We start from the raw sequence: 12995 nt of genomic DNA, 5'->3' as shown, positions 1-12995 counted from the left end.
TGTGTAGTCTTCACTGGCTTGTTAAACATACCAGAGATTGAATGACGTCCACTAATGAAACTCTGTCCCTCCCCCTCTTACTCTTTACTTTCCTCGCTCACAGTATTTCTCTCAGTCTGCTTCTGCTTCAGCATTCACGAGGTCGAGTCCCATATCTGAAAGGTATACATGCTTTTAATACTGTTTCCTTCTCTGTGGCCTTTTCTATGCATGTTGTTTTTTTCCTTTTCTCATCATCTGATTGTGTTTTTCCTTGTGCTCTTGTTGTTGAACTCTTTCTCTGTGCTCTCACTTTGGACCCGGACACAATCAGTTCGTTGTGGAAACATCTGCGAGTTGGTTGGCGAAGCGTTTTAAGATCCCGTCTAATGTTTATCTGACCTCTTTTCCTCAAGATCCCAAAGATCTCCCACGTGTGAGGAGCACAAGCGAGGCCACCAAGTACAAAGATGTCTGTCCCACTGTCGGTGCTGATATGTCTGTCGACTTTCCAGCTCTGCATGGGAGATCAGCCTGTGGAGGAGGTCATCACAACAAGTAAGACGTGATGAGGAGAGGAAGATGTGTGAGTGTCACTGCATGAACAACTACTTCTGACAGTAGTTCTTCAGAAAGTGATAAACTCTTTAAAAGTCAAGAAACTGGCTCATAACTAAATACTACTTTAAAGATTTAAGTAAAGATGCACTTATAATACTGTGGATTTACACAGATGAGTCTCATGTGTTTCCTCACTAAGATACAGTCAAATGTTTAACAACAGGAAAGCACGACCTCACATCTAGACTTTCTTCTTGTAAAGTATCTCCCACCAGTGTATGATAATGACTATGTTAATAACTCCTTTCTCAATATATCTCAACGTGGATAAAAAGATAGTTTAGATAAATTCAAGCTGAGTCGAGTGAGGCAAGGCTTCTACAAGGAATGCATAGAGATGTATTACTTGGGTAAATCTTTGAAAAAGCATCATGGCACCAAATGCAAGAATTTGTTTATAGATTTGGATGAACAATACAACAGTGACATCAGCGAATCAGCGTCTGTGTGAGAATCATGACTAACCATCTAGAAAGCAGCAAAACAAAACAAGTGCAACTCTGCAAGTTCGACACTTGTGATACAATGAAATCAAACAGATGAACAGCATGTTTGTACAGAACGTTACAGAGGAGCCGTGAATGAAACTCAAATGATCTAAACACAACAAATAAGGAAAAGGACATCTATTTTTGGATTCATTTGTGAGTACATTTGGATTTCTCTCTGACAGGGCGTGTCTCTGATTTAACAGCAAAAATAAGTTGTTCCTTTGTGTTTACGCAGTGACTTAAAGGTTGGGCACAGTGAGTCAGAGAGTTGAGCTCATGCTGGGCGTCACAGAAAGTTGGTGGAGTTTGGTTTGGAAAGGAAACATAGTTCCATTCGGTACCCATTCAAGAAATGTGTCCCACACCGGTGGTTAGTGAATTCACTGAGAGCAGAGAAACGTTCATTGGTATTCAGATTTATAATCGCACAAAATGTTCCACGAGTACAGCAGCAAATTGTAGCTTTAACTCAATGGTTTTGTTTTAGGGATAATAACTGTTGGTGGCACCATATGAAAAATTAGTCAGTACAGGCTTTATTTTCCCTGCACCATGAATGTCTGTTTGAGGCTCTGTGGTTTTTCATTATATTCCAATTAGCGTAGAGAAGTTTCAATGTCGACAAAAAGTCATGCACTGACTCGCTTTCCACTTCCTGGAGCCACTGAATGCACTTTTTAAAACATATATCTGCAGAAAACAAAACAAAAAATCAGTTCGAGTTGAGCTGGAACGATTATCGCTAACTGCTGCTTTTCTTTCCTCAAGAAAGTTTTTTTTTTTTATTCCTTGGCCTGGAGACGGAGGCTTGGTTTGGCAAAGAGGGGACGATGGTTTGGAAGCGTTTAAAATAATCCAGGAGCTTTGGAGTTCTTTCATTTTCCAATCTCTGACTGATGTTCTGGACAGAAACAGCTCATTTACTGGATGAAGTAGCATGAAAAGCATCGTAACACTTAAAAGCTGAATGTGCACGTGTATGGATGTGCTGTTATTTGTGCACATTTGTTGTTATTACGCTTGAATTTCAGTTTACTGTGTGTGTGTTTTCTTCGTAGAAAAAGTGTCTCTCCTGGGCGGCTGGTTCGAGAGGAGCCCAGAATCAGCGGAAGTTCTGAGTGCGACTGAAGAGGCTGTGAAGATCTTCAACACGAAAACCAAAAGCCAACGCCTGTACAAGCTGGTCTCCGTCATTGCTGCTGAGACTCAGGTTAGATCCTCCCCGTTCAGAGACAGAGGAACTCACGTCCCCTGCACATGACAACACATAACTCCTCTGTCCTCTCGTCGTATCATCAGGTGACCAACATGATCAACTTCAAGATCGAGGCTCTCTTGGGAAAAACCAAGTGCTTCAAGTCCGAAAATTCTGACCTGAAGAGCTGCAGTTTGAAGAAAAAGGTTTTTTGCTTCTGTGTTTATTATACTCAACCAAAATCTGTAATCATTTGTTTTCAAGATTCGAAAGACTGAATACAAAGATGGACGACATGACAGCTCTCTAAAAGTGAGGCCAAATCATCCTTGCTGCCCCCTGGTGGTTTTTGTCATTTTGAGCTAGTTCCTATCACACCGATGTTTGAGCACGTGGTCAATTTCCAGAGTGAATCGTTATGATTGACAGCTGGCGGCACTCATATCCAGGATACTGTGGCTACGTATTTGTACGAAGGGAGGTGGCGGAGACGTGTCGTCCATCTTTATATTTTCCGTCTCGTGATAAAATGGCATTGCATGTTGGAGTTCAGAGATTTTTCCATTTTCTTAATCACAGTTATTGTCGTTTCCTCCTCCGCAGCATCTGAAGTGCTCCTTCTTTGTGACCTTCAACCCGAGCAACAACAAACATGAGCTGCAGGACCACACGTGCAAAAAAGCTGAACTTTCCGACTGACCGCACATTTTCACAAGGTAGTTTAGCTCCACAGCTTTGACTTCTTCACTCAATGTTGTGTTGATGTTTCTTTTGTATCAGGACGTTTGACAGCTGGGTGTGTGGCCTGGTGGATTTTTAACGATGGTTTTCAATAAAGTTTGTTTTGAAAAGGTGATCCAGAGAAAATGTTTGTTTTTGTCACCCTAAGCAGAGATTTGTGGTTTGTGGTTTGTTGTCATGGTAGATTTTGTGTTGTTAATGTTCTGTTTGTGTGCTCAGTATAATTTAAAACAACACATTTTTACAAGCTTGACACACACCCCGTGAATTTTCATGTCAATTTACTTTATATTTAGATTGTGGGAATTGTATTTAACTAAATCAACATCAGTCATATCAAAACAGCAGATACAATATTGTCGTCTTCTTTTTCTTTCAAATGTCTGAAAAGACAGAAAAGAATCATCACGTTCAAATCTTTAAAAAAATCCATCCATTGGCTTTTTTTGTTTAAAATATAAGAATCTAAAAAATCATAATGTATAATACATCATCGGTGACTTTATCGTTAATGATTTCTATACTTACTGCATCCGTAAAATCTGTTGATCCTGAGGATATCGATATCAGACATATCCTCCCTCTGTCCGATCGGCACAGAGGAGTCTGGGATGGGAGTAATGGTCTCTGCTCCAAACGTTTCTGCAAAAGCAGTCCTGGAAAAAAAATAAAAATAAAATAAAAACACAGATTAACGGCAGCCATAGAACTGTAAATGTAAATGACATAAAGGGGTGTTACCTTCCATAGTGCATCACAGAAGAATAGTCATATGGCGTGTTCAAGTTGTTGGTGTCCATTTTGTGGAAGTCGAATACATTTACTGTTAAAACATACAACATACAACATTATAAACTATATAACAATAAAACACAATATGCATGAATCAGCTTCGGAGTTACCTAATTAAAAGCATGTGTATCGTATGCATCTAATTTTTCCTTGGTCAAAATCATTGAAAGTCATGTGTTGATAAATGTTGCCTCGTTTCTATCACATGCATGTATTTCCTCTTTTATAAACATACATATAATCGTATTAATATAAATATACGTTTGTAAAATACTGCCATCATCTCTTATTAGTGGATACTAGTGTTCCAGTTCCTTGAGCTTAGACCCGACCTGCTGGGATGTTCCCCCAGTTGATCCTGACGTACTGGTCCCTGTCACTCCGTGTGTGTTCATGGTGGAAGCCCAGTGCGTGGAGGAGCTCGTGCTGAATGATCCCACGATCCAGACAACCGTTCACGGACAGAGAAACCACCTGCCGGCCTCCGTCTTTGCCAATGGTGGACCAGCATCTGTGCAGCGCAGTGAGAGACAGTGTGACTTGACCCCGACCCTGACGGACGACTTCAACACTAAACCACTTCCACTCTGCGTTTACCCCATTTCGCTCTCGATGCTCAGGTGGTCAGATTGTCCGCGGTGAGGAACAAAGCGAACACAGGTTTTCTGGTGGAACGTTTCCATGGCTTTCCTAATCGAGGCCCTTTCACTGTCATCTGCAATGGAAACAAGATTAACGTCAGTTTACAGAATAAAATAAAAACGTTGACGGGTCGAAGTATGTATTCTCAAATAAAATAAAGCTCCAAAACGTAATCATGTAGATGTACACATACAAGTGACGTTCCCACCAAGTTTGGCAGAAGTCCGTCCATGGGTTGTTGAGTTATTTTGTACACAAACACACAGACGAAACTATGAAATTCTCTCTTACAGAAATAATCGCTGATGGTGAACGGCACTTCAACCAGCCCCTTGTAGGATTTTGTCCATTTGCAGTTTCCGCTCCAACACTTGATGGCATTTCTGTTCCTGGAGAGAGCGACGTCACCTTCCACCAGCACGAGGTCGATGCCTGGAGACGTGAAACAGATCCAGACCGGTTCATACGAGCACCATGTCAACGGACGACAACACGTTTCACAGAATAAACCAAAACGTACCTTTATTAGCCTCCAGAATTCTTGAAGTTATGTCCAAACCATGAGATTCATTGGTTTTCACACCTAAGATAAGATAAGATCTATTGAAGGCACATTGATTTAGATATGTTCAATATTTAAAATGAGAACAGTTGATTACCTTCATCTTGAAGCTGCACCTCCAGAGACACAAAATGTTAAAAACATTAAAGATATGTGAGGACAAAATATACGAAGATATTGTGGAACGTTTCATCATCAGTCCAAACAACAGGTCTTATATCTTGTGTATTCAGATTTTGAGGTATTATTTAAAACTTGTGGGGACGCAGCGGCTAATGAGGATCTAAATACTTTAAATATAAAGTGTACACTGATAATGTCCATTGAATGAAATCACTGACCAAGAAATGATTCAAACAATATTGTGGAATGTGTTTAAATGGACAGATTTCTGTTTTACTCACTTATAAACAATTTTATCTCGTTTATTTAGTTATTCACTTTCTTTTTTTCGGAGATGTTTGTTATCTAAGACTTAATATTGAAATGTATGTGTCTTACCAGAGAGTCGTTTTGTGCTGAAAGCTTCAGCAGCACGGCCAAGACGAGAGAGAAGAGATTCAGGCTCATCTTCCTCTCGTTGGAGATCCTGTAACCGAGACCACCGAGGTTTCCGTCTTGATTTTATACAACCAAAGAGGGAGGAGCCTCTGTCGTATAAACAGATTAACTGTAAAGAAAATAAGTTTAACCTTAGACAAATGTTTTAATGGAAGGATCAACTTCAAGAGGAAACACCTCAGCTCACAAAGCTGGTTTAAAATTGAACACCAACAACATCTGACCGACAATTACAAACTAAAGCTTCGTGAAAACACACATGTAAACAACATAAACCACTGGTCGACACCCAAAGGTTTCAAATGTCTGTAACTGGAAAATACACAACTACAATATCCAAGTCAAGATTATTATACAACATGTTTCATATATAGACTCAATGTGCACGAGATAAATATATCAAATATGAGGATATAACCGATAAAAACACAAAACAAAAAGAAATGAAATGGAATAAAATACAAGAAAAATGGAAAAGGACAAATAAAATGCAGCCACACACGACTCAAAAGTATAAAAACTAAATATATTCTGCTTCTAAAAGAAGATTTTAGAAGAGGGCCCGTCTTCAGTAGTGAGGCCCTGACGATGTTGAGCTTAATGGACCAGTTGAAACTCCTCTGCCTGTTTGGAAACCTCAGTCCTTGTAAAACAACGTGTTACTCTTCATCACTTTATAGGAAAATGAGAGTGGGTGCAGGGAAACTTGAGGCCGTGTGGTGGCTGACCGGTTTTTACACAGTCTGAACAACTCACTCTGCACTCCACCATTATTTAACTATTAGGACGACTGTGTTTTCCACTCAGGATCCTGTTTCACGCACAGAAACACAGAGAGAGCTTTATTGATTCCACTTTGCTCCCTTCACGAGTCTCTTTCCTCTTTTATTTCTCCTTTAACAGCTTCAAGGTTTGGAAGATCATTTTATTCCACTCGTTTAATAGATGAACACACACAGAGACGATATTTGGGGGTGAATTATAAGATAAGAAACCATTTTAGTGGTCGTGATTTAAAAAAATCAAATTTTACTTGAGTCGTCATCGATATAATAACTTTATTCATCAATTCAAACTTTTAAGTAAATTAATTAATTGACTGTAATTGGTTAACGGCACGCTCAGACAAAAGAACACAAAACAGAAATGGTCATGCTGGTCCCACAACTTATATTTATTCATGAAATCACAAAGTTTATTTACAATTATTTACAAAAGATTCTTCTTCTTTTAAAAAATAAAATCATACGGTGAATAAAAAAATGTACCATGTATTCTTCTTTCAATGAAATCAGCATTTCATGTGATTCTTCAGAATCTCATCCAGACATGAAACTTTGACCTCGTCATGGTCGAAGTTCTTCTCGGCTTCTCGTCAAACGTCGAGCGAAGGGTCTTCTGTCGGAATTCAGATCGTCAGTTGTCAGACGCTCGTCTCAATATGAGGCGACATCTTGCTGCCCAGCATATGGGACAAGAGTTTGTGCTGCTTGTGGAACCTGACACACACACACACACACACGCGCACACACACACACACACACACACACACACACACACACACACACACACACACACACTGTGAGACAAACAGCAAGATGTTGGCTCCATCATCTGGCCTTGAAATGCCACTACAATGACTTTCTCCTCCAACACTTGTGAATTTGCACATCTGTTAGACGGGTACGTGTACGGTGGTCGACAGAGCTCAACGTAAAGCAATTTAACAAAACACATGCGAATAGAAAACGGGTTTGAACTTCTTACTTGTTGATGACCCTCTGTATCTCCTTGCTCTCCTCCTCTCTGAGCTCCAGAAGAACCTGCTCCAGGATCGGAAGCTCCAGGTTCAGATACAGAGCGACCTGACGCAGAGACACAAACACAACAATTTGATTTGTACCAGGGTGAAGTTAAGATTATGGAGCAGAGACGTGGTGTGAACGATTATTCCAAGCATTTGAAATTAAAGCTCGGGATCGAACTCACATCGTTGCTGACTTCCTGTTCGTCCATATCCATCATAAAGATCTTCATGATGTCATCGGAGGGTCCCTGTAGTATGCGCTCCCACAGGGGCTGGTCTCTGTTACTGAGCTTCCTCTTCTCTGGACAAAACACACACACACACACACACACAACACACACACACACACACACACACACACACACACACACACACACACACACACACACACACACACACACACACACGTCGGTGAAGGATTCTGTTTCCACTTCCTGTGTAAGTCAGGTGTAAGGGACAGACTGTACCTCCGCTCTGGTGGACACAGTACAGAGCAAACTCCTGAGGGTCGTTCTCTATCTGTGGGACGAAGACACAGTGTCGTACGTTACACACAACGAAGACACTGCTGGGAACGAGGACGTGAATCCACCTTGTTGATCGGTGACTTAGTTAAAAGTGAATGAATTCACCTTGAACTTGTTCAGTAGCTGCTCGATGACCTGGTCTGTGGTCATCGCGCTGGAGATGCGAACTTTAGTTGGTGTGCCGAAGGATGGAGTGAAGATGGAGGTCTGGAGGAAAGAAAATAATGAGCAGACGTGGAACATCTGGAAAAGGGGGGAAGGATTCATCTCACGATGAAAGAGAGACAACAAGAAAGAGCCCCGTACCTTATAGTTGTAGAAGTGTCCGTTGATGGAGAAGCGATGCTGTCTCTCTTTTTCTCTCTGTGCAGCCGACTTCCCCCTGCCCCTCCTCCTCTTGACCAGCGAGGCGTCGCTCATGCAGCGGAACAGGTTGGACTCGGCCTCCAGCTCTGGGTTCTTCTGCCTCACAGGACGCAGGGTGGTGGTCTCATAAACAGCAGGGGGGCCTTCAGAGGGTCAGAAATGTACCGTCATACAAAAGCGAGAAGATCACATCACGGCGATATATCACAGGAGGAGGATAAAAGCAACCTGGCAAAGGACTGGTGACGACTGTTTCCTGTCCCGTCTCCGACATCTCATCTATCTGGTGCAGGTCGACATATTCTCCCCAGCGTGTCATACCCCTGCAGAGAGAGAACAGGCACGATGGAAACAAAGGCGATGATCAATTTGTGTGCAACTGCACATCTGCTCCAAAAGCTCAGTTCTTTTGTTTTTTGCACATGAAGGACGAGAAGTCAAGAAAACTGGATTCTCTCTCCTGTTCAGTTTAAAAACTGTTTTAAAAAAATGCTAAATTTGGGAAACACAAAAGCAAATATTAAATTGCAACCACTTATAAGTATAAAAGTAAACCTGTGAAGTTAAGTATAAAAGTACGGTTGAGGACTGAGTTTGGGTTTAACTGTTTATACTGAAATGATTCCAGAAACAGGGTGTGACTGAAGGACAGTCACTTGTGCAGAATCCAAGAAGAACCAAACCGAGTCACATTTATAAGTGAAGAACCGTCCTGGTGTCTCACAAATTCAAGATTCACCGACTGTCAGTCAAGAGCCAAACATGTTCAGGAGCCATATTAGTGATGAGAGTGAAAAAGCCGACCTCTTGTTTCCGAGCGGGCTGACGGGACTGATGGGGTCGGGTGAGATCAGAGGCACGAAGGGAAGCATCTGTTTGTCGTCCTGTATCTTCAGCCTGATGGGTCTGCGCACCCCCCAGGAGATATTCAGGAACCCCTCCACCACCACCTCTCCATCAGCCCCCTGTTACACAAACCAATAAATACACACCCGTGTGCATCATGCAACGCTATGACGCGTGGACAGTATTTGGAATATCAGAACCCAACCTGAGAGTAACTGAGGTGCAGCTGAGTGTGGTCCTTCAGGAAACAGTTGTAGGTTCTCAGCAGGGAGAGAAACTCTCCTCTGAAGTCAACACACAAGCACCGGATAGTAAAATAACACAAAATAACACAACATGATCCACAGCTCATTTGTGAAACGATCAGATTGAACTATTATCACAGATTTTCATTTATAAATATGAGGGGACCCACCTGGACAGCGTCCGTCCGTCTCCTGCCTGGACCACTGGGAGCAGAGCGGCTTTATTCATCTCCAGCTGTGTCGACTACTCTGCAGAGAGGACAACAACAATATCTGATCTTCAGATGAGTCCGGTAGACGAGGCTCATCTTGTTCTTGGAGCCAGGAAGGAAACAATCACAAGTGTCGTGCACTGGTTGAATTGTGTCTGTATGTGTTGTTGTTGTTGTTGTTGTTGTTGTTGTTGTTGTTGCCACTTCTGTCAAACTGCATCAAGGAACGACACTGACATCAAACTACACCTCATCTTCAACAGTCTTACCTTCTGTCACATGGCAGCTCTCCCTCCTGACTCTGTCTCTTTGTCTGAGCCTCTTTCTTCCGTCTGCCCTTTAAATATCTTCTTTCCAGTCTCTCTCTCTTTCTCTCTCTCTCTCTGAAGTTTTGTGTGTTATATTTATCCCTCTCTCTCTCTCTCTCGCTCTCACTCTTTCTTTTTTGTGCTCGCCTCCCAGAGATTTAATAACAGTACTCCACCCAGTAACCAGTGATGACAGTGTGGACCCAACCATTTGTTTGTTCTTCAGTCAGAGACACTGAAGCTCGTAAAAAAAAAAAAAAAAAAGAAAGACAGACAGACAGATTGTAGGAATTTCCACGTGGCTACTCTCCCTTTTCTTTCTTTCTTTTTCCTCTTTCTTCCATTTTTTTTTTTTTTTGTGAACGAAAGAGCCGACCTGAAAGTAGAGCAGTCTGTCCTCTGCTCGTGTCTCTGTCTCATTCTTTCCATCTTTGTCTCAGCCTGTTTGCTGGTATAGGAAATATCTCAGGTATTCAGCGGCTGTCCCCCCTGCAGCCCCACCACTCCCTGCTCTGATCCACCGTTCAGAAACATTTAAAGGTGCAACGCAGAATTCTACATGCACAGTTTGTGAGAAAAACAAAGGGAATTCCACATCATCTGTCAAAACCTGCACTGATCTCTATTTCATATTTAAAATGACTGTGTTACTGATGCGCGTGTAGAATGCATTTTATAAATAAATGTTAATAATATCGTGTAAAATACAGAATTGCATTAAAAAAATGCAAATGAATATATTTAAATGTACCATCTGATGAGGGTGGATAAAAAATAATGATGAAAAATAAAGATCTTTGATTTAACAAGATCAATAAATGAACATGTGAAGAAAAAAGAGGAACAAGTGAAATGTAAAAGGAACAGCATCATTATTTTGATCATTTCTATTTCCTCCTCAGCCGAAAATGAAAGGCGGGACTAGTGTTGCAGTTAACAACCTCAAAGTATTAAAATAATAATCTGTTGAGGAAACACTTTAATCTGCTTCTTCTTCTTCTTCTTCTATTCTACATCACCGAGCTTCTGACTGAACTACTGCTTCTAACTTCCGGTTGATGTTCACAGTGACTCACAGTTTTCATGTGTGAGCCTGAACAGACTCGACATCGCTGGAGTGCAGATGTTCTGTTACTGTTTTGCAACAGAGTTTAATGAAAGTGTGAAAAGTCTGGTTGTTGCAGAACAAATATACAGATTCAGTTTTTTTTTTTTTTTTTTTTTTGGGTGCACGTTTTCCTCTTTTGTGTCGAACCTGACTCCGCTGTGACGGTCAGGCCTCAACATGTAGGTTTCACCAACCGTGAAGCGAATTCATCAGACCTGCGAGAGAGTCGACGTGATTTATAAATCACAGGAGAAAAAGGAGAACTCTTGATAAACCAACTGCTCCAAATAGATTTTAAATATAGATAATGAAAGTGAAGCCAAAGTGTCTTGATCGCCCCCTAGTGGCTGGCTGCAGTTCAGGGCATAAACTATACAGGGTGTCCATCTTTATTTACAGTTTATGCTCTAAACTTGAAGACCGGAGGAAACAAGACATAACATCTGACTGGTTCAAAAGAAATCTGAAAACTGAAAACACAACATCTTGTCTAGAAGGATTTTCAATCATCGTCTTCATTCAATGAGTCGCACGTACGTTGATGAATTAAATCTGCCTCCCAGGCGACAGTGACGAATACGACTTCAGTAATGTCCCCAAGGTTCAACCAGAAAACAGCTTTCTTTTTAAAAAGAGGGATGAAAAACAAAAACGTTGTGGGATCATTTTTATACACGCACACAATCAGAATCACAATGTGAGACGAACAAACATAGCCAGCGGGAAAAAAGCCAAAGTACACGATGACACACCCAGATTCTCTCTCTCTCTCTCTCTCTCTCTCTCTTTCCCTCCCTCTCTCGTTACTTCTTCTCTGTCCTTACTGTCCCAGGACATGTCAAACGTGCTCCACGTCACTCACAGGCACAGATTTGACCCGATTATGTAAGTTTCAATACTAAAGATTTTAGACCAATAGTTGAAAAGTTATAAAAACTTTATTCAAGCCCACAAATAAACTGTGGTTTATTAGAACTGGTTGCATGAACTCGGGATTTGACAATAATACTTCAAAGTATTAATAAAACAAAAGTAATCCGACAGTGAAAAACTATCAGACGTCTCTTGGTACAATTAGTTTTTCTTGAACCCATGAATAATAATTGTTTTGGTTTAAATCTGCCCTCTTTGGTTCTGCTTCCAGTTTCAGTTCAGCAACACAACTTTCACACTGAAGGAACACAAATGAAATAAAAGCTCCTACCTCTCCCTGTCTTTCAATCTTCTGAGGAACAAAGTTGGTTTACTCCATGTTTTAGTTCTGAGACCTTGTGTGTTTGAGTGTGTGTGTGTGTGTGTGTGTGTGTGAGAGAGGAGGTGAACTTGCAGCAGCTGGTTAATTATTGCAGGACACGTTGGGACAGCGTGGAGAGGGAGGAGCTGAGTGACACCAGATATGACTCCTGCTTTGTCTGTGTGTGTGTGTGTGTGTGTGTGTGTGTGTGTGTGTGTGTGTGTGTGTGTAGGCCTAGAAGAGAATAAGAGATCTAACCATCTCTAAAAGGTCACTGCTTGTCGTAATGGATAATAATGGAGATCACACAGGGCGTAGCTGTGACCAGCAGGTGAGGGCTGCAGGTTTCTATGGTAGAATAAAGAGAATAATCCAGGGAAGCCGCCTGAAGACAGAAATCTAATAGTCACAGGCTTCACTGTGTAATCTGCACACACACCCTGGTCATACATTGTCACACACTTCATTCTGACTCATTCTGGATTGCAAAGTGGATCATTTCTGACTCCCTTGGTGCACGAGGAACAAAGATCCACTTGGAAAGATCTAAATACCACAGATAGAGGTGCTGTTGTAGATTATTGTCCTTCGCACCTCTCTGAGAACACAGACTGTGTGTGTTCCGAACCTCGTCCGCATTTTATTCTGTCATCAAACATTTCAAAAACATCATCCCAGCTTTCATCTCGGGTGCAGATGACTCTCAGCTCTCCACCTCTGTCGCATCGTGGAGTCGAGCAAACTACAGGTCTGTGGCC

General features: G+C 41.5%; 3 protein-coding genes across 8 annotated transcripts; 1 reads left to right on the top strand and 2 right to left on the bottom strand.

Annotated features, from left to right (window-relative positions):
* Window positions 1-4: 4 nt before the first annotated feature.
* Window positions 5-3142, top strand: LOC138405438 (cystatin-C). Its single transcript, XM_069513994.1, has 5 exons — window positions 5-162; window positions 396-537; window positions 2150-2301; window positions 2391-2492; window positions 2890-3142. Exons 2-5 carry the CDS (start codon window positions 450-452, stop codon window positions 2983-2985), a joined length of 438 nt encoding a protein of 145 aa, XP_069370095.1. The 5' UTR covers window positions 5-162; window positions 396-449; the 3' UTR covers window positions 2986-3142.
* Window positions 3143-3295: 153 nt separating this feature from the next.
* On the bottom strand, window positions 3296-5678 carry LOC109642494 (hatching enzyme 1.2). Of its 3 annotated transcripts, XM_020107310.2 has the most exons (9): window positions 5525-5677; window positions 5121-5139; window positions 4982-5044; window positions 4753-4893; window positions 4417-4534; window positions 4152-4330; window positions 3769-3850; window positions 3556-3683; window positions 3296-3410 (listed from the first exon to the last, which is right to left on the bottom strand). In XM_020107310.2, exons 1-9 carry the CDS (start codon window positions 5591-5593, stop codon window positions 3403-3405), a joined length of 807 nt encoding a protein of 268 aa, XP_019962869.2. In that variant the 5' UTR covers window positions 5594-5677; the 3' UTR covers window positions 3296-3402. The 3 variants fall into 3 exon arrangements, with proteins under 3 accessions (XP_019962869.2, XP_069370093.1, XP_019962868.2); XM_069513992.1 differs by lacking the exon at window positions 3296-3410 and having other exon boundaries at window positions 3536-3683; window positions 5525-5678; XM_020107309.2 differs by lacking the exon at window positions 3296-3410 and having other exon boundaries at window positions 3536-3683; window positions 5121-5133; window positions 5525-5648.
* A 1059-nt stretch (window positions 5679-6737) lies between these two features.
* Window positions 6738-12365, bottom strand: rassf6 (Ras association domain family member 6). 4 transcript variants are annotated; one of them, XM_020107306.2, is made up of 13 exons: window positions 12208-12322; window positions 11541-11625; window positions 11151-11218; window positions 9546-9624; window positions 9336-9414; window positions 9089-9249; window positions 8513-8607; window positions 8225-8427; window positions 8024-8125; window positions 7859-7910; window positions 7574-7692; window positions 7352-7449; window positions 6738-7083 (listed from the first exon to the last, which is right to left on the bottom strand). In XM_020107306.2, exons 4-13 carry the CDS (start codon window positions 9602-9604, stop codon window positions 7008-7010), a joined length of 1044 nt encoding a protein of 347 aa, XP_019962865.2. In that variant the 5' UTR covers window positions 9605-9624; window positions 11151-11218; window positions 11541-11625; window positions 12208-12322; the 3' UTR covers window positions 6738-7007. The 4 variants fall into 4 exon arrangements, with proteins under 4 accessions (XP_019962865.2, XP_069370091.1, XP_069370092.1 ...); XM_069513990.1 differs by having other exon boundaries at window positions 9857-11625; window positions 12208-12311; XM_069513991.1 differs by having other exon boundaries at window positions 11151-11625; window positions 12208-12311.
* Window positions 12366-12995: the final 630 nt, after the last annotated feature.

The sequence above is a fragment of the Paralichthys olivaceus genome, chromosome 18 (assembly GCF_024713975.1).
Source record: "Paralichthys olivaceus isolate ysfri-2021 chromosome 18, ASM2471397v2, whole genome shotgun sequence".
Classification (NCBI taxonomy): domain Eukaryota; kingdom Metazoa; phylum Chordata; class Actinopteri; order Pleuronectiformes; family Paralichthyidae; genus Paralichthys; species Paralichthys olivaceus.
This window is presented reverse-complemented; position numbering and strand designations above follow the sequence as displayed.

What these genes read in the sequence shown, in the direction of transcription:
- LOC138405438 (XM_069513994.1), top strand. Translation starts at nt 450, where the DNA reads ATGTCTGTCCCACTGTCGGTGCTGATATGTCTGTCGACTTTCCAGCTC. An exon ending in TCATTGCTGCTGAGACTCAG is followed by an intron (nt 2,302 to 2,390) that starts GTTAGATCCTCC and finishes TCGTATCATCAG; the next exon opens with GTGACCAACATGATCAACTT. An exon ending in GCTGCAGTTTGAAGAAAAAG is followed by an intron (nt 2,493 to 2,889) that starts GTTTTTTGCTTC and finishes CCTCCTCCGCAG; the next exon opens with CATCTGAAGTGCTCCTTCTT.
- rassf6 (XM_020107305.2), bottom strand. Translation starts at nt 9,604, where the DNA reads ATGAATAAAGCCGCTCTGCTCCCAGTGGTCCAGGCAGGAGACGGACGG. An exon ending in AGCTACTGAACAAGTTCAAG is followed by an intron (nt 7,911 to 8,023) that starts GTGAATTCATTC and finishes TTCGTCCCACAG; the next exon opens with ATAGAGAACGACCCTCAGGA. An exon ending in ATACAGAGGGTCATCAACAA is followed by an intron (nt 7,084 to 7,351) that starts GTAAGAAGTTCA and finishes TGTGTGTGTCAG; the next exon opens with GTTCCACAAGCAGCACAAAC.
- LOC109642494 (XM_069513992.1), bottom strand. Translation starts at nt 5,593, where the DNA reads ATGAGCCTGAATCTCTTCTCTCTCGTCTTGGCCGTGCTGCTGAAGCTT. An exon ending in CACCATCAGCGATTATTTCT is followed by an intron (nt 4,535 to 4,752) that starts GTAAGAGAGAAT and finishes TTTCCATTGCAG; the next exon opens with ATGACAGTGAAAGGGCCTCG. An exon ending in CTGGGGGAACATCCCAGCAG is followed by an intron (nt 3,851 to 4,151) that starts GTCGGGTCTAAG and finishes ATGTTTTAACAG; the next exon opens with TAAATGTATTCGACTTCCAC.